This window comes from Oryzias melastigma, linkage group LG21, assembly GCF_002922805.2.
Source record: "Oryzias melastigma strain HK-1 linkage group LG21, ASM292280v2, whole genome shotgun sequence".
Lineage (NCBI taxonomy): Eukaryota > Metazoa > Chordata > Actinopteri > Beloniformes > Adrianichthyidae > Oryzias > Oryzias melastigma.
This window is the reverse complement of record NC_050532.1, coordinates 16,425,514-16,445,950: the sequence shown is the minus strand read 5'-3', so window position 1 is coordinate 16,445,950 and position 20,437 is coordinate 16,425,514. Positions and strand designations below refer to the sequence as shown.

The window sequence follows — 20,437 nt, the reverse complement described above, 5'->3', positions numbered from 1 at the left end:
TTTTTGTGAGTGGATTTGTTGGGCTTCTTGTCATTTCTGAGATATTTAGTACTTTGCAGTAAATACTCGTGTTTCAGGAGGAGGTCCGTAGATGACGGAGCCATGAAATGCCTGCTCATTATGCATCCCATTTTCATGACAAGGCAAGCCTTCGCCCCATGAAGAGTTAGGAACCCTAAATCAGTAACAGACCACGGGGTCCTGGTCCTGAAGACATAGCTTGCCTTCAGGGTATGCAAAGGCAGCTCAGCTTCAAAGTCAGGCTGCAGGATGGTTAGCTGCTCTCCAGAGCATGAATCTCAAAAGGTTACAAGAGACTGACTCGAACAAAAAAGCAACAAATATGTCAGTTTTTTTTTTTTTCCTTTTTCTGAAGTGCTGACTCAGGGATTTTACAGAAAAGTAAAACGAACATATAAAGAGCTTAATGCTATGCAAATGTAAGGAACTCTTTTCATGCATTGCAAACCAAATTGAACCTAAATGAATGCTGGAAATACAGTTTTAGGAAATATTTAATGATTTCCCAAAAAGAATTAGGTCTGTGTGTCTGTCTAACCAGTTCTTTCCTTTTACAAGGGTCTAATGATCTCCGGCCTCGACACGCTCGAAGCCCCGAGGTCATGCACAACATAATTGACAGTCTAGGTCTTTCTAAGGACAGAGTTGGTTTTCTGTTCTTTTGGATCTCTCTGTTCCTGTTCTCACTTTTTGACATGGCCGGGGTAAAAAAATGATGCAATATCTTTGTCAAAATATCTCAACACTTTCTGACTCCTTGCAGCATCTTTCAAGAGTTTAATAAAAATAGGAAACGCTTCAATGTAAACTTTGGTTGAAGGAATAAAGAAAAATGAAATAACTCGGAGGGAGCATTGCACACACAAAGAACATATTTAAAACAATTTCAAGAAGACTTTTGCTTTTTTTGCTTTTCTGCTGATCAATACAAAGGAATACATACACAATTTGAAATTATATATTAGTAAGCTGCTCTCCTCTTGGCACAGTTCTGTTTACTGGCTGAATTTAAGAATCAGCATTCCAGTTGTTGACCTAGATAGCACCAAACTCCAGAGGCAAAACAGTAGAAAGCACCAGTGATCCATGAGCTTATTAAATCTCCTAGATAGAACGGGTTAGGAAAGGTAAAAAATAAAAGAAAACTCGATCGTATGAAGCAGAAACAGTCTCCCTGCATCATGATTTGAATTCATATTTGCAGCAGCATCAAATGAATTCTAAAAAATGCTTTTTTTAGATCAATGAGCCCTCCATAATGATACTAACAACATAAATCTTTGAAATTACAAAAAACAGAATTGGTGAAATTAGGAATTTTTTGGTCCTCTAAATACTTTTTTACCTATTCAAGTAGGAATTTTGAAACTTTAGTCGTATTCTGGCTTCATTGTGTTTTACTAAGAGTAAATGAATCTCCCTTACTGTGAAGTATTTAAAGTCATTTTCCTCCAGCCTTAGCAGACTTCCTGTCCCTGCTGCACAGACTGATCTTTACTGTGTGATGCTGCTGCCACCCTGATGACCACGGCCGGCATCGCCCACACTCGGGACTTTAAATTCTGTCCAAAGAGTTTAGTATTTGACCTATGCAATCTTTTATATATATATAATTTTCTAGGGTCTTCAGAACGCTATGGACAATCATCAAGGTAGAATCCATTTCCACTTTTTTGCAGATGTGTCAAACCTCAGCTCTTAACTACCACTGTCCTCCTGGTTGACAGATGTCCCTTCTCTACCTCTTGCTGCTCCTGTGAATCAAGTGGATTCTCCCAAAAGCAAACTACAGTGGTGGGCGATGTTAGAGGGAGACTAGAAAGTAAAGGAAATTCTGTGTTTTTTCTTTTCTTTTAAGTCATTTTGAGACTTCTGATGCTGGCTAATCCTCTGACCAAATAAGGAATAAAAAGAAAAATACATTTTCCTTTCTATGGTAAAACATTTCTTTAAATCGATGCAGGTTCTTACATGGAAACGTTTATTCTCTGTTTAATCAAAGGTCTGATTGGAAGAATAATTCATGTCTGAAAGAATTTATCTGGTCATTGTGTCTGATAGTAAGTATGATAACAGTATTACTATAAAAGTCTGTATGCATTTCAGTGAAAACTTGGCTAGACTTTATTGCTTTTTTGTTGCAAAGCCAAACATATTCGCATGTATTTGTGCTGCTTTTGCACCTCTGCAGCATTTAACTTTCTGTCAGTTTTCCAAGTTTCAAAAACATCAGAAAGTCTTTTACAACAAATGTTAGCTATTAGCATGCTTGACTGATGAAAATAGATTGTTCAAATGCATAAAAAAAAGAAAAAAGAAACTTGGAGCAAAAAAGGCATGTAAAACTCATGAATAAAAGGTTACCCTGTTAGAATGAATGTGTTTTTGGGGGAAAAAGTAATTTTATGTAAAAGAAACTCCGTCAAAAACTGAATTTTGCTTCAAGAGGTCAAAGCCAGTTAAAAAAAAATGTAAAAACAATTTGATGTAAAACATCTTAAATAATTAGTTTGCTGTATTGAAAGCTGAACAGAGTAATGACTAACTACTTTTCAAACTAGAGTAGCCAAGTGACCTTTCCACTAATAATATGAATTAGATTATGTTTTGCAGAGCCTTCTTGCTGACTGCAGGCTAAAGGCAAAGCAAAGACGGCACCTTTACAACTAATTGATTCAAAGACGGGGTGATTATTTCATTCACAACATTATACAGCTGTGAGCGATATAATCCCTTTAGCTGTTGTTGCCCTTCCTTCCCTTCCATCTCTTGTCTCTTTTCATTTACTCAACTCCTCCAAGGAGCTGTTTATGTAATGTTATGTCTTGTTTCAAGTCAGACTGACAGTAATTCATTCATTATAGTCCAGTACATTCCAATAACAGAGTTGAGATATGCAATGAAGTGAGCCGGGATTGAGACTGATGCTTTTCTGAGCCATAATAAAGCTACAGGGGATGGATGCCGCCTGCCTACTCTTACGCAGACTGACACAGCCTGCAGAGACAAGGGTGATAAGGTGGTCACAATTGGATTATCTGTTGGAAAACCACTGAGAGAATTTAGCTGGTGACTCTGAAGCTCCCAATTTCATCTTCTCAGATATCTGTAGATGTTCACTTATAGATTTCCACGCTTCGGGTATCAACAGTCAATTAGGATGAAGGTCGCAATCTGTTATTTAGGCTTCCCAATGCAATTGTTAAAACTCTGCATTGGTGACAGGCCTGGAGGTGGCCAGCCCCATTGTCAGGTGCAGGTAGGATATCAGAAGGGCAAGTAAGGGTATGCTAAGAGTTTGGGGTCTCAAACGCATAGGAAACCATGTTAAATGGTAAATAGAGTATAGAACTTTCCTCGAAGGTCCAGCGCGTTTTACAGTCACACACACGGATGGGGGTTCTCCTGCTTAACACCGTCTACAATGGACAGAGTAAGCTGTTGATGTCAACCATAGAAAATGCATTACTTCCAACTCTCACATAATCAGGCCAAATCCATCACCTCCTGATACGGCTGCTGCCATTCTGAGACCTGACAACAGTGATTGGTGTGCGTTGGTCTGAGTCTCGTTTTTAGGGGAACTTCAATTGGCATTCATGGGTGAGATTGTTTGAAGTCCACACCCCTTCCACTTAAAGCAGGCGCAGGAGAAACTGTCAATCAAATGTTTGAGGTGAGGGTCAACGGGGCATCACACGCTTTTACTGAGGCATCTGATTGGTCAGTTTATAAGTTGAAAAACCTGTAATAAAGAAAAATATATTAGAATAGAACTCTATGGGATTTTGGCCTTCTTGGAACCAGCAAGTACTTCCTGTTAGGAACATGTGAGGGGAGGGGTTGAGCTGTCCATTGGTTCTACAGTCAATGAATTATTTTGGATTTGGAGGGCATCACATTTGACTGTCTAAATCCAGCCCTGATTGGTGACATTATAATGTCCAGAATTCTTGCTCTGCTGCCCCTTGCGGTAAATTGGGGCCAAAAAAAAAAAGTTTGTTTTAACAAATTATAGCAGGATTCTTTTTTGTATGTCTATTGGCAAGACATGCAAAAAGAGACTCGGGCTGGTTTTCTGTCACGAAAATCTTTGACAACAGCTTTGTGTGAAAACAGCCTCTGCCCTGTCATTGTGGCCGCACTCAATCACACCAGGCTGCAAATACGCAAAGTGAAAGGGGAGGGAACTGCTGGGAGAAGAAGACAAGGAGGTATTTGAGGTTTTGTTTAGTTTCCTCCTATTCATGTCTCTTAGAAAAATGCACAATCAGAATGGGTTTCAGAAAATGTCACATAAAATAGAGGTCAATCTCTGCCCTGGATGTCATAAAACATATGACCACTAATTATATAACACCAAGATTTAGCAGAACACTTTTATCTACTACATGAATGAAACTAGTTGTTTTTCTCTGCATGTTAGTCCTGAAAAAAACACTGAAATGGTTAACCTGCTGTTTTTACAGAACATATGGAGTTGTGGTGATCTTAGGAGGGCGACTAAGCAGAAACATGGCAACAGTTCAGAAATGTAGCTGTGATTTAACAGTTGCACCTTTTTCTACATGGTAAAACACATTCATCCCTCTATTTCTTAACCAGCAATACCCCAACTTAAATCAGGTTAAAATAAAACTACTATAACTCACAAAAATTAGTATTGCTCTGAAAAGTGAACATAAATAATCCAAGAATGATGTTGAATAAACAATCCGTGTTTTAAGAGTGTACTTTTTCTGGCAACCCACTCTTTTTTTTAAGTTTTAACCTACTTTAGTTTTTGGTTCGTTCATAAAATGTTGATTCATGCTTGCTCAAACAACAATTAGTTTATGGGAATTTCACCCAGAAAGAGCTTTGATTAAGCGGATGAGAAGAGCCGCGCTTCTTCCTCCACATGTCCTGTTCCGCGCGTCGTGCGGACTGCGCAGCCCGAGGCGCACAAACCTGCGGGTTTCCGCCCCTCTGCCGGAGCTCACTTCAGTCCAGTCCCCCTCCCTAAAGTTACACACACATACACACTCACCCACTGTCCCGTGCACAAGCCCCCACACGCACACAGACACACTTTCACAAAGCGGCGCTCGCCAATAATCGCTGTGCCTGTTGCGCTCCGCGCTCCTTTTCCATCTACAGTGACGCACAAGACGACTTGGATTTTACCAGACAAGATCCCTTTTTGAAGTTGTGTTTGTTTAGTTGTCAGAAGTCTTAGTTTCCTGGGATTTCCATGCGCGCCTTAATGTTGTTGCCAAATGAGATGCCTAATTTCGAGTCAAACTCCTGAACAGCTCGGCTGGATTAAAATCTTGATTTAATGGGCAAAATGAATAATTCCGTGAAATAACTTCGGATTCCGGACCAGAGGATTTCAAGGTACGCTGTTATCAACCCCAAACACACTTTGCTTTAATCTATAAATCTCAAAAGCTTCTAACTGCAGAGAGGAAGTTTAATATGATGGGGTTGCAAAGCCTTTTGCTGCTGTGACTCTGCAGTTGCAAAGGGGGGATGTGCAATTCTGCACTTTTGTGTGAGTAAATGAGACAGAGGAGGAGAAGTTTGACTTTAAGCTCAGAGTTTTTTTGTGAATTTTCCTTTTTTTCCAACAACATGCTAAAATAATAAAAGGAAAGAACAGCAGATCACTTATTGAAAAGGTGTAATTTCCAGCTGTGGGTGCTTTTTGATGTTGAAATTGCATGGCCCTTTGTGTGATTTTGGGCTACAAAGGTACCATTTGTCCTGAATTTGTTTGCGTAAGACAGTCCCAGATGGTTGTCATTGTGTTGCACTTTGCTTTCCTCCCATTATGGCTGAATACTTTCTGTTCATTTGGCAGTGATTACTCAGTCTGCAGCCCCTCATACTGTGAGTGAAGATGTACCGAGTACTCTGCTGGCCATCTGCATTGCTGGCTGCATCAGTGCTTGCACTTGTGGTGTCCAGAAGCCTGTCCTGTCCCAGGAGCTGTAACTGTTACCAGACTAATGAAGTCCACTGCACTTTTCGATCACTGCTCACTGTACCTCCTGGCCTGCCCACCCAAACACGACGGATAAACTTAGGGTATGTAAAAAGTGTTTTAAGTACCCTAGATGTTAGATAATGAATTTTTTTGTCCGTTGATGGTGTTTCTGTGCACATTTAGGTTCAACAGCATTCGCAGGCTCCAGGACAAATCGCTGTCTGGGCTGAGGAGGGTAGAACTTCTGATGCTCCACAGCAATGACCTCCATCACCTTCCAGATGCAGTTTTCAGAGATATGAAGTCACTTCAGGTAAATATGATGAAAAAGGAGAACAGAAAAGCAAACAGCTCGGTGTGTCGGAGTTTATTTAGCCAGGGACACTTGGGAAATTAAGGTTTTGTGTCTCACACATGTGTAAAATATTAACAAAATTAGCTCTCATCACTCTATGGCCTCTGGCAGGAAGTGCCATGCTGTGAGTCTTTGAAATGTTTTAGAAACATCTCCAAAGAGGCAACAAGCGTGGGACTGGAGTTTTGCCGCCTGCGGGGATGACGAGCTGTTAAAATTTAAAACATTTAAGCTACTTATCAAAAGTATTTCTAATTTTTTATTCTAATTTTATTTTAAAAGCAGAAATGTACCCCATGGAGCCGAAAGCCACAGGCGTCAACACTTTTTTTTTTCTTAAAGATTTTACCCCTAAATACTGCAGAACCAGAGCATAATTTACTGTAAAGGCCATAATTCCTCCAAGTGTCCACTGATGGGAAACACGCTGAACATTTTAGTGGCAACTTTAGGGGAGAGTTAACACTCTGTGGGGAAGTGATATTACTCAACAAGCAGTTGTTCTCTTCATCTCCCTGGCAGATAGGATAATAGAATCCATATTTCCACGTGCTGACATCCTCATGTGCTAGATCTGTCAGCTGCTGGAAGTCTTCCAGCTAAGTAGCCTCCCTCAAGGGTGAATTTATCATTAGCTAAACAGAATAGCGATGGGAGAGAGGAACCTCAGGCTATCCTAGGGTATGATATGCATAACATGCTCCCAACACATTCTGGTGAATTCGCTAGATAAACCTTCCTGGGCATCAAAACTGCAGAAACCTTGTTTCGAGGACCTAACTTGTCAATTTATCAACTTGCAATACATTATGACAGTTACAATAAAAGGTCAAAACATGTCCAATAACAGTGAAAATGTCATTATTTTGGTGGAAAGCTAGTAAGTTTAATCATTTTTCATAAATTATCTTGAATAAGTAGTTTGGCTTTATAACATTCTAATTATTTATGATCTTGACCAAATATCTGCACCTTTAATGCGTAAAGAACCATTTTGTCCAGTTTCATTCTGACCAAAACCCAGTGAGAGCCAAAAAATAAAAGTTATTTATCTTTTTATGTCCGTTAATCTATTTATTTATAACATGCAGCTTTTACATATGTACAATAACTGAATAACAGTTGTCGAATTTTCTTTAAATAACAATTTTAACTTATTTCACATTTGGCAGCTTCATATGTAAGTTCATTTCAAAATAAAATACAACATGTGTAAAAATAAGACGTACCTACTCCGGAAGGTTTACTTGAGAAAGTCAAACAGACTTTTCTATCAGTATGACTTTAATCATTTTTTCCCTTTTTATTATTTAATATAAATAGACAAGCATTGATAGATCCAATATGAATTTCTGTGTGCTTAAATCTTATTCTATTAAAAGGCTAAATCTGTCTGACAACAAAAGTAAAGTCTCATTAGTTGTCAAGCACTTAGGTGTGTAACATTTGACCCATACCCTGGGGAGCGGTGAGCTGCAGACACAGCCGCACTCAGGAAACATTAGGTGGTTTAATCCCCCCAATCCAACCCCTTAACGCTGACTGTCTTTGGTATGACTTGAACTGGATTTGGTCTCATGACTTTGCTGTCTCAGGGCATTTGCAAAATGTAAACACAAATGACAAAACTTTATTAACTAAAACAAATGAACTAAAACTATGAAAAAAAAAAAAAACTTCAATGCCAAACAGCCACAAAGTAGGGATACAGAAGCTCCACGTGGCTCCGGAGCCTCAGGTTGCAGACCCCTGATCTAGACACATTCCTGAAATAAATGGACAAAAGTTGCATTCTGTCAGTGAGGATAAATAATAAAGGAGGGCAGCATTTAGTTTGTCTTCCCCCTTCCAACTGTCATCTCCTGAAAACCCGTTTTACAAGCATGTGGCGTCCAGTGACAGACTTACGATCCCAGCTTAGATTTGCTTTTTTAATCAGACTCTATGTCTGTTCTTCTAATCCTCGATTCCTTCTGCTCATTTTATTCCCTGCCCCCACAGATCCTAAAACTCAGCTATAACAAATTGAGAGAGATCTCTTCATCGCTGACCTTCTCTGGCTTGACTTCACTGCTGCGCCTGTACTTGGATCACAACCTCCTCCAGCACATCCACCCCCGGGCCCTGCTCCAGCTGCCTAGCCTCCGGCTGCTCCGTCTGCAAGGGAACAGGCTGCATCAGCTGCACCCTCACAGTCTGTGCACACTGTCCCTCCTGAACACTTATTATTTTTCCACACTCAGGTGAGCATTTACAACTTTGAATGAAGGTACTCAGATGGGGCACTGCCACATAAGCTGTGGTTATCAATGCAAAATGGAAAATGTTTGAAAGAAACAAAAAACTTTGTATAAGAAAGGTTATAAATAATAAAGTAATAATAAAAATCCGACACTGAAGATTAACAAACAATAAAATACCTGGTTACACAATAGAATCTGGAACGTTTCCTTGCATGTGATGTTTAGACATTTTCTTATCTACTTGCATACCTAAGACAACACTTTGGCATAAATATCCAAGGACATGAATATAAAAACAGGAAAAGAAATTAAGATGTCACCTTTTCATCATCTCTTATCTACGGAAAGTACTGGGAGCTCCTGCTTTTCTCCACATGTCTTTACTCAGTCCTGTCTGTCTGTCCCACAGACATCTAGACCTTTCCAACAACAGTCTAACCACTTTGCCAAAAGACAGTCTGGCAACAGCACCTCTGCTGGAGACTCTCATTCTGCACGCCAACCCATGGAGTTGTGACTGCAGAGTGAACTGGTTTCTCCCTTGGAGTCTGGCTCACCCAGGTGACTGTCATGCTTGAGAAATTCTTCCTTTTTGTTTCATCTCCCACAGATATATGCACAAATGTGTGTCTATTATTTTATGTGGATTTGAGCAGCTGTTTGATACATCTGGTTTGTTTTTTTGGGTTTTTTATTTTTACTCCCTGACCTTAGCTGTCCACCTACAATTTGTCACACATTCTTCATGGCTTCACCAATTATCTTATCTTTTCCAAACCATCTTTTGCCTTTTACGGAACTGTAAAAGAGGACTCAACCATGAAAATGTGTCTGATTGATATGCCAGGCCTAATCTACCACGACTAATCCGCAATGACAGCACCGACATACAGCAGCTGAAATATTGGCTAATAATTGCAATGTGATAATGAAGTGATGCATAGATTTGATTTATGAGGAGATGAAATAGCATTAGCTAATGTGTATGCGACGTAAAGGGTGATAAAGGTTTAACATGCAGGACTATAACCAATGATTTTTTTTGTCTGCTAATAGGCTTAAATAGCCAAATTATGCACTGATACATTTGTATAGCTGCTATTTTACATTAGCCAAAGGAGAATTGCCATATATTACATCAAGCCATTTTCCCTTTCTGTTTCTTTAATTAGGCATAATGAAATGCCCCAATGGTCCTCAATGTCCAGTCTGTGCCTTGCCAACTTCACTTCAAGGGCAGGGCTTGCTCGACCAGCCAGCAATGCCGTGCTCTTCACCCGTCATCCACTCTCCAGGAAAAGAGACATTTTTGGAGACTGACCTCAGTGAAATCCAATCAAGTGAGACTTTCAGAGAGCCCCTGGGCAGCATTTCTTTGGGTCTGTCTGACCAGCAGGGGAACAGTGTTGATCTAAGTTGCAACATCACCCAGTCTGACTCGCAGGAACTGACTCCTCTCCCAGATCAGTCTGTGACCTCCTCTTCTCCCATCACCCTCACTCTGTCACTCACTTTGGAGTGTTTTATGAGGGAACAGAGCTATGAAAAACTTTGGAGGATTCTAGCTTATTACAGTGAGTCTGCGGCTCAGCTTCAGCAAGAAATCATGCTCAGTAAAGCCCCTGAATTAGCCTACCGCTACAAGCAGGCAGCAGAGACTACTGGATATTATCACACTGGAGTCAAAGCTTCTATTAAAGCTAAACCATATTGGTTACTGCAGTCGGCTATAGGCATTCAACTCAATAGAGCGCAGTCTAGTAGACATAAAGTTCAACTTATATACTCAACTAAAGTTTCAACTCCCCTTGACCTAATCTCTAACCATTCTGCATCTTCTCTTGCTTCTCATCCATGGGTCTTGATTTCAACTAATAACTCTTTCGCATCCTATGTTGCAACATTGGGTAGTAACATAGAATTATCTTGCCCCATTCTCAGTTCTGGCAACCCCAAAGTTCGGTGGGTTCTGCCAGATGGATCCAAAATCATTCGCTCTTCCAACAAGGTAGATGGAAGACTCCAAGCCACAGCTTCAGGCTTATTTCTACAAAAAGTACAACTCTCAGATGCTGGGATTTACTACTGTGTTGCTGAGGCTGGAAGGGATGTAGATGTTCTCCCACTCCGCTTAGCTGTGGAGGAGTCTTCTGTTCCGCACTCAGGAGAGCTGGTTGGACCCCCTGCCACAGCAACAGTTGGGGAAACTGTCAACCTGTCCTGCAAGATGTCTGGTTCTCCACAGCCTGAGATAAGTTGGATTTTGCCAGATAGAAACATACTAAGAAGGGGGTTAACTTCCTCGAGGGAGCTCACAATTCAATCCAATGGAAGTCTCACCTTACTCAACCCTTCTCCGAGGGACGTTGGTCATTATCGCTGCATAGGGGTCAACCTGTATGGCAGTGACTCTCTATCCTTTCCACTGAAATTAAATCCACAGCAAATTATGCCTTTGGAAACGTTGTTTCCCAAAGGACCGCAGTCAGCCTCTGGACGGTCAACGAAAATACGAGCCCCTTTATTTCACCAAGCAGGAGAAGGGTCAGGGGGTGATATGGAACAAGAGGAACCAAGAGTAAATGCTAACAACAAGCAGCGGCCAGTGCTGTTTCAGTCACATCCACAGAGAAGGCATCAAGGTGAAAAAGTACCTCATGGTCCAATGAGAGAAGGCCCTTTTAGAGGGAGAAGGCCTATTTCACCCACTGAACGAAAAAGAAGCCGCTTTCAGAACAGAAACAGAGGAAGCACAAACAGACTCAGGCTAGACCCCCAGAAATGGGCTGATCTGCTGGCTAAGATCCGTCAAAAAACTGCAAACATCAGCAACAGCCAGCTCACCAATAAAAACCCCACGGATGAGCCTAAGCAAGGAAATGAAGTTAAGAAAACAAGCTGGCATGAAGAAGGTGGTGGTGAAATCAAAGACAGAGCTCCGACCACCGGTGCTGAGGCAGAAACCGAAGGGTCATCAGAGGATGATGCTGTTGTACAAGACAAAATGTCACAGCCCGTTCAATTTCCTCATGCAGATCCACAAATTAAAACTGAGATAACAACAGATGCAGAGAACGACATAGAAATGCCAACAAGAAAACCTGTAGATTCTACAAGTGAATCATATGGTCAGACACAGACTGAAAAAGCAAACACAGTAACAAAGACACCATCCATCCCACTAAGTAAAAAAGAACCTATAGTAACTGAGTCAAACTCGGCAGCAAATGAAATTGTTTTAGAAACAAAGGAAGAGCCCAAGCAGAGATTATACTCCAGGCCAGGTAGTACCTGGCCTCGACACAGACTCCCCCCAAATTTGGTCCCAAATTTTCGAAATCAAAGCCATTGGAACTTACAAAGACAACCTGGAAAACGAAGAAGAATAGGACGGCCCAGGATCCGACCTGGAACACTACCTCAGTCTTCCCCTAACCTTATGAGGCCAAGACCCCAAGCAGTGACACCTGGCTCTATCGCAAGTCCAACTAGTTTGTTACAGACAGTGCCAACAACCACATTTATGCCTGTTTTACTCACAACAACTGACCAAATTGATACTTCAACTAATGATCCGTCTCGGAACTCTCAATACAGTCCTTCAGTTTCTCCCACTTCAGACTCCACTGCACCCCCATTATCTCCTATTGCCATCAATAGGTCCACATTCACAGACCCAGTGACTCAGCCTAGTAAGACATCACAAAACAAAGAGTCCACTCTAAACAACAAACCAGCCCTCACTCTGTCCAAAACTGTGATTTCAGAAAAACGTGTGCCAGACACACATGATGCAACATTTACACATGGCCTACTTACTCATGAAGAAACAAAGACAGCCTCATCCAAAAGTACTGAAATACCCATAATCAAACACAGTAAAAATCTAGAGGGGGATATCTTGGACAAGTCCCACTTTTCTACCACTCACTCTTTTAATGCTTTCTCAGTCTCCAGTGAGTCTTCAGACCTCCCTACTGCAAGAACAATCATGAGAAATACGTCAGCCCCTCCCAAGAGAGCTAGTTATGATGGCAGCACATCAGGATCCCTGACTAATGAGAACTCATTTTCCACCAGTCGTAGAATGACTACAAAGACTCCGTTCATGTCTGCTACAACTAATATTGTTACTCCAACAACAACCTCTGCCATGGATGGTTTATCCTCTGATACTACCACCATTACCTCAACTACCACTTCTACCCCTGTGACATCTACAACTCGTCCTATCTTTACTATTTCAACTACTGGAACCTCAGCTAGTTCTTTAAGCCCCATTAAAGAAACTTTTAGTACCACCTCTGGTCCTAGAAATAGTAGAAAGGATGGTACAGTTTCCATGGCTTCTTCGACCATTTCCAAAAAAATGACAACCATGATCTCGACTACAACAAACCCTTTAGTGGTCAAAACGACTCCATTAAATACAATAGAATCTACACGTAGAGGGCTTTCTAGTACCGCCATAACAACGACTACAACCAGTCCTAGATCCTCGTCCAGAAACACTGACGAAGTTGATCCCAGAGCAAGCCCTGCCTCTGCTGCTCCAGTTCGAAATCCACATCCCACTGACTGGAAGAGCAGTGGAGCCAATTCCATTCCAGATTCACACAAAAGCAGATATCCCCATCCTACTTCTGCTGCTTTGCTTCCCGCCGCTCCATTGGTGAGTACAAACCAGTTTCAATAACAACATTTAATATTTTGATAGAAACTATGCCTAATATGAGTATGTGAGCAAATGCATATTTTTAAGATGAATGAGCCAAGTCAAGACCTCTGTGTTCAGTTTGTTACAGTCCCTGCCAACTGAATGTGTTTTTCCTGCTTCATTGGTAAATATTTAAGATCCCTTTAAAATACTTGCTGCGATTCCTATGTGTAAAAAAAAAAAAATCTAATAACCTACTTTCGAGGAGATGGTGACCCAAAAAAATAACAGCTCACTCTCGCAAGACTCCAGGAAATTTGTTCTGCCTCATTAGGGCTCATCACCAGTTCCAGTCCCCGTAAGGATTTCTGGCTCAATAGATTTGGTGGATTTAATACACAGGTTCCAATTAGGTAACAAAAACAAGAAGAGAATGACACAAAAATGCACACAAAATATGGCAATGAAACCTCTTGGGGTGAAAGCTTTTAGATGAAAATGCAGAACAGATCGGTCATAGATCTAAAAGTGAGATGAAAATCACATGCTCCATAATTAATAACATTTTTTGTGTGAGATTCTGATCCAAAAGGGATTAAATCAAGTATTATTAATTAATACCTCAAAGTCTGTTGGCAAGCATCTTCAGACCAAGTTTAGGGAACTGCCAGCAGTGACTGTCTGAGGACTGAAAAGACAGATGACACATTCACAGTTTTAGTAAAAAGATGTTATATTTATGTAGTCAAGCACAAATGTTGCAATCGCACAGAACAGGTGTAAAAAATCTGTAGTGTGTCTGTGTTGAGACATTAAAGAGACAGTTTAAAGGAACCTGTTAGGATAGGGCTCACAATTCTTTCAATAAATGTCAGTAAATAAAAATGAATAACTGCCTAATTCTATTTAGCAGAATCTCACCTTTTAGATCTAAATTTAAAAATGTTTAGTGTATGATTGAGCTCTCAACAACCCCTTAAGTTGTCAGAAGTGTTAACAACATTAAACAGTGCTTCAATCAGCTTCTGTAAATAGTGCAGCAGAGCTAATATCACAGTGAGAAGGCTGGCAGGAGTCAAGGGTAGAAAGTGTAGCTAACATAAACTGTGGTAGACTCAACTCCCCTCTGCTCCAAAAGCCACGCCCCCTCAGAGGAGATTCTGCAGACGCAGGCTAGAGACCAACATGAAAAATGGCTTTTTAAGACATTTAGGTTGTAGGATTTTGGTCAAACTTCATAATCATAATTAAAACACTACTGAGAATTTTTTTTTTAATGAAAAAAAAATGGTCATAGGGGGACTTTAACAAAAAGCGTCACTATAGGTGGGGGGAATAAATCCACAAACACAGCAGAATTCAAAACCAGCATACTAAAGAGAACAAACAGCTAAACCAAAGGACTGAACATAAGCTACACTCCGACACTGAGTGCAGAAACAAAACCACTTAAATACACCTCAAACAAATTAGCCTAAAGTTCACGCAGCTGTGTGCCAATCCATGGAGAGCCAACAAGGAGGGGGCGGAGCCCTCCAGGAAAAGCCACAGCAACCTGCACAGGAAAACTAACACAAGAATGAGGATAAGAACCAAACAGAACTGACAGACTGTGTCAGTAATTCATTTAATATGGACAGAACAGTTAGTTTGATGAATAACACATGGATAGACTTGTAATTTGACTGCAGGACAAAAAAATTCTTCATGATTCAAAGGTGAACCGTAGTTAACATGTGCTATCATCAAATAAGAGTGCCTAAGTAGATCAGAAAAAAAAATTCAGTAAAAAGAGATTTTTTTTTAAAATGGTGGAGATGTCTAAACTGAAATACCACACACTCTTTGGCATACTGTAAATATATCTCATCATTTATGTGATCACTGTAAATCAGCTGATTCTGATGTGGAGAAAAGCTTCATATCTGCTTTGTGCCGATATGCAATACTATGGCCAACATGAACATTTGTGGCATAAAGTCACTTTACTCCACAGCAAAATAAGCATTTGTGCTTCAGCTTTGTGCTAATAAAAACATCTCACAAAGTGTTTTTTATTATCATAAAACTGCTCTTCACCGAATCAGAATTAGCTAGATTTACATTAATTCTCTTAAAACTTGAGGAGTTACGGTAGTTGAAAGAATGTAAACACTGGAGTTCAAGCTCTGATGTAAATGGGTTAACAAGTTAACAAGTTACTTTTGCAACATTTTACAAGTGGGCAATTTATTTGTAAATTTATGTTTTTGCTTGAAAAAAATCCTCATAAAAAACAAGCCTATATCAGTTTTTTCACATTGTCAAGCTGGTCTCTTCTTAGTCATGACCAACACCGCAATCTAAATTTCAATTCTTTGAGTTAAAGAATATATATATTTTTTTACAAATGAGCAAAATAGTATTACTTTTTAAGCACTTCTCATTTCTTCCTTCTTACATTTTATTATGCTGTTAGGATAAAGCACTCTCGAGTTTTATAATAAAATCTGAGACCCAGACATTTTTGCAACTCTTTACCTCATTTATTTTATTGGCATTACTACACTGGTTACATTAACAAATGTATTAAAAAAATTCTGTGTTTATAGGCTCCAGCTGTGAGTTCTAGACCAAGGATTGCAGACCCACACACCAGAAGAGTTTCATTTCCTGCGGAGAGCATTGCAATGCTGGCTTGTGAAGCTGAAGGACAGCCAAAACCCTCCATCACATGGACCAAGGTTGCCACAGGTACACAGCCTTCAGAAGACATATACTCAAGCATAAAACCTTATACACACACTTGAAAGAGTTCTCTTAATTACATTAGTTGTGTATGTGGGAGAAAAGGGTTTTTTAAATTACTTCCTTTAGAAAAATCAATAGAAGTTTATGCTCTCATGTAAATCTTTCAGATTGCTTGGAACATTAAGTCTAGAGTTTAGTTTCTAGGAAAACCAGTAAATGTTTATTATTAGCCGTAATTCAGTGATACGCTCCACATAATAGCAGCGCAAATATTGTTTGTTTGATCGAAGAAGAAAATACCCAAAAGTAAAAAAAAGATTGGACTTACTTTTGTAAATGTATACTGTATTAATGTCAGATTGAGTGTATTTTGACAAAATGATGTGAATATTCCGGTGTAAAGGAAAAAGTATTAGCACCCAATTATTTGACACTGGCATGCATATAATAGGCTTTTCTCTTGCTTGCCATGTGGAAATGACATTGGAAGCAGGTAATGGAACATTTGGAGCTCTACTCTACTGACTTAATATCATGCTATGCTACTCAGTGTTCCCCGTTACTCTTTTCCTAACATCTTGAATCTTTCTTTTTAAATGGGTTTCAACATTGTTCTCACTCTTTAGTGCTTATTTTGTCTGCTTACCTGACCCTTTGCCCTTCTCCTTGACTTATTTTCTCTTAGGAGCAATGATGTCAATACATTCGAGAGGGCAGCGTTTTGAGGTCTTGCCAAATGGCACGCTTGCTATAAAAAATGTTCAGCCTCAGGACCGGGGCACATACATCTGCAGTGCAAACAACTTCCTCGGACGAGACAGGTGAGAATGCTGATATCACTTAAAAGATATGTATGTCAATATGCCTTAGAGCTTTATTGACCATCCGTTGGAATATTTTTAGCTTAAATTATGTTTGGAATCAACTAATTAATTTTATATTTTGCAATTCACTGTATTTTTCTTAGCAAATTGGCTTTTTTATATTTTTGAACTGATCAAAATTAAACATTTTTGAGTAAAACTTGACGTTTAAAGTAAAGACATACCTGCTTTTTGATATTTCTTCAATATGTTTTAAATGTATGCATTGTTTTCTTGTTTAAAGTTCCACTACAATCATTTTTTTAATGTATTTTAGAAGCGTTCCCAGTGTTGTTTTCAGCCAAAATAAAAAAGCATATGTCATTCCCACATTTCCCATCATCTCTTTGTTTACATACACTGTCATGCTAGCTTACAGCCCCCCTTCACACCCCTAACCTAGCATTACCGGTGCAGCAAAAGTTTTAAGCCACATGGTCGCCTTGATTAAGAAAACAAAGATATAAATGGATCTATTTGTCTTTAAGTGACCCTATAAGGGACAAAACAGGTTTGGAAAGTGAATTTATTTACTATTTACATCATGAAAAAAATATGTTAAAAACTCAATTTTTATTGGAGTGGCTCTTCACATATATTTCTAACAGCAATAAGAACCTTTTTATGTGTTCAATAATTATAATAACCGAGTGTTTGCTTCATTATTTCAGGTTGCTTACTACACTTGAAGTCTGGACCCGCCCCCCTCGTATGAAGCTGGAAAGTTACCGAGAAGTGACCATTCATCAAGGAGGAGAAGTTCACCTGGAGTGCCAAGCAGATGGAGTTCCCTCCCCTCGGCTCTCCTGGGTCCTGCCTGATCGTTCTACTCTAACTCCCAGCACCCGCTCGGATCGAGTCATCATGAACACAAATGCAACCCTTTTTATTTCAGCGACTGTGCCGAGTGACAGGGGAATGTACCGATGTGTAGCCTCCAACTCAGCTGGTGCTGCAAGCGCCTCTGTGCGTGTGCACGTGTCGTCATTGCCACCAGTAATACAGCAACCCAGAAAAGAACACCTGCTTCTGTCTCCAGGGATGCCTGTTTTTGCTCACTGCTTTGCCAGAGGTGCTCCGCCACCAACTCTGAGATGGCGAATCCCCAACGGAACCCTCGTTCGTCCGTCTCAGTTCCTCCCTGGCAACCTCTTTGTTCTGCCCAATGGTACACTGCATATTCGCAGTGTTGAGTCAAGGGACACTGGGGACTACGAGTGCACAGCTAGTAATGCTATGGGGAGTGCTAAGAGGACAGTGAGGGTAGAAGTTACAAGGGGAACCGATGAGAAAAGAAGACAAGGAAAAATCCCAAATGTAGACACAAAAGGAGCCGTCTCTGAAAATACATCGTTTTCTTCAAAAAAAGGAGTCTTGCCTATCCCCAGCAGCCCCTCAGACGCTCTGAAGTCCTCCTCTCTACATCCCACTAATAGATCTACAAACCTGTTGCTCCACACAAGCTCTTGGAACACTCTCTCTAATTCATCTTCTAAATTCAATAAAACATTCATTGCCTCCCCCACACACTTTACTAACTTCAGAAAAACAAATCACTCACTTCTTTCCCCTTCCTCCACTGTGCCAACACATAAAACCAACATTTCACCCAACATAAACACAACAAGAGTTCCCTCCTTGTTCCCTGCAGCCAGAAAAGCTCCTTTGCACCCCCTGCCTGTCTCACCTTTCACTAACGCCCGGATTGTATCTACATCACCACCCACCTCCTCCATCCCCTATGGGGGTGTCTTGCAGCTTCACTGTACTACAACTGGCAACCCCATCCCAGTCATTATATGGAGGACTCCCAGCAGGAAGTTGGTAGACATGAACTACAGGTACATGTCACGAGTTACTATAATTCTTTTTTTAAATCGATCTACTTTGACCTCTTTATCATTAATGTTCTTTTTTTTTGTTTGCTTTGGACTTGAAGTTTCGATAGACGTCTGAAGGTGCATCCTAACGGGACCTTGTCAGTCCAGGCAGTAAGGCAGACCGATGCTGGAGACTACCTTTGTATCGCACGGAACAAGGTTGCAGATGATTACCGCCTCCTTCGTGTGACTGTAGCCACAAAACCTGCCAAGATCGAGCCAAAGCAACCGCTCAGTCACATGGTGTTGTATGGCAAACCACTGAAGGTGAGGTGCATTAAAATGAACATGAATGGGGGGTACTACTTTCTCATGCTGTGTTCACACCGAACATGAATCCCGAGGCAGAACAGGCCAGTTTCAATGTTAAATTAATGTCAAGGTGCATACACTGTGGCTGCATTGACTTGCGTTTCAGTGGCCATGTTAAATGAAAAGTCTTTACAAATGCAGGAGACCAGAATTTTTGGCTTCACCATCTGGAATGACCAACGTGATCTTGTGTTAGTACGCAAGTTTTTAAGTCCGGTCTGCAGCTCTTCACACAAATCAGGCATTCATTGATCTGAAAGTTCAACCCAGTTAACCCTTGTGCTCTCTAATGGGGTCCAGAAGACCCCACCAATACATTGACAAAGGTGGGCAGGATTTTATGTTTGCCATGGACACCAGTGAAGATAAAAAACCCTTGGAAAAAAAAAGTTCACCGCGCTGTCTTGTGGGGTCCAGATGACCCCACTTTTAATGTAAACATGGCTAGGATAGCACAAGGGTTAAACATTTTCACACTGAATTGGAGCACTGTGACCAATCACAGACTCAGATTTGATAGAGACATATGAGTGGCGTCCGCTTCAAAACACAGAAGTACAAACTGTTGTAAACATGATCACAAAGAAGAAATTAATAACTACGGTTTTTACCCGGCTGGATTAATAAGACTGTAAGAGTCATTTTAAAGGAACAGAGCTGTAAAAATCAAAAGCCATGAGATTTGCACCGCTTTAACCTTGTGGAGTGAATCTCTACCAACTGTAGGTGGTGGACGAACGCTAATTAACAGTTAAAGCACAACAGAAGAAGAATCTCCTCTATGTCATTACCTGGGTGTATGGCGCTGGTCTGGTGTGTTCACAACCGACTGGATGCGTGTTAATGAAACTGTGTAGAGCGTGTTCTTGAACTCACCACATGCAGGCAGTATGTAATGGGCGTGGAGGTCTAGCAGCAGCGCAATTTTTAACCCGCTGGTGCCGCGGGTTTTGCTGAAGCCCGTCCGGGATACTGTTCTTCCTATGCTCTGCAATTTTTATTCAGATTTTGTATTTCTTAAATAAAATAAGTAGATAGACTTTTTTTTTTATTTTACCTTTTAGACAATTATTCCTTATTTTTTTATAATAAACAGTCCAAACACAACAGCTAATTAAAGATGGACAGTTTTAAAGCTACAAACTCTAAACCAGTTGGGCAGGGAAACAAACATCACTGTCACCTCCTAGCCTCTGTGAGGAGTATATATGCTTATCAAATTAGTCATTTGGTTCCCCCTAGCATTCCAAAAACATGGCTAGAAGTTTAGTTTGGGGACTCTAAATTGACTGATAGATGGTGCTTTGTCTTTCCTGTTTGTGTGGCCATGTGACAGACTGATATTTTTCCAGGATGTAGCACTTTTTAATCTGAGCCCAACTGGGTCAGATGGATTCCAGCAGCT

At 40.5% G+C, this 20,437-nt stretch overlaps 1 protein-coding gene across 1 annotated transcript in view; it reads left to right on the top strand.

The window, feature by feature from the left end:
- Window positions 1-5,033: 5,033 nt before the first annotated feature.
- Window positions 5,034-20,437, top strand: part of LOC112155315 (matrix-remodeling-associated protein 5) — a 21,078-nt gene continuing 5,674 nt past the window's right edge. The window contains exons 1-10 of the mRNA XM_024286853.2: window positions 5,034-5,400; window positions 5,867-6,093; window positions 6,176-6,305; window positions 8,349-8,590; window positions 9,000-9,151; window positions 9,763-13,262; window positions 15,839-15,980; window positions 16,663-16,798; window positions 17,512-18,681; window positions 18,780-18,987. Of these exons, the coding sequence (XP_024142621.1) occupies window positions 5,906-6,093; window positions 6,176-6,305; window positions 8,349-8,590; window positions 9,000-9,151; window positions 9,763-13,262; window positions 15,839-15,980; window positions 16,663-16,798; window positions 17,512-18,681; window positions 18,780-18,987 (5,868 nt within the window). The 5' untranslated portion in view covers window positions 5,034-5,400; window positions 5,867-5,905. The remainder of the gene's footprint in view (window positions 5,401-5,866; window positions 6,094-6,175; window positions 6,306-8,348; window positions 8,591-8,999; window positions 9,152-9,762; window positions 13,263-15,838; window positions 15,981-16,662; window positions 16,799-17,511; window positions 18,682-18,779; window positions 18,988-20,437) is intronic.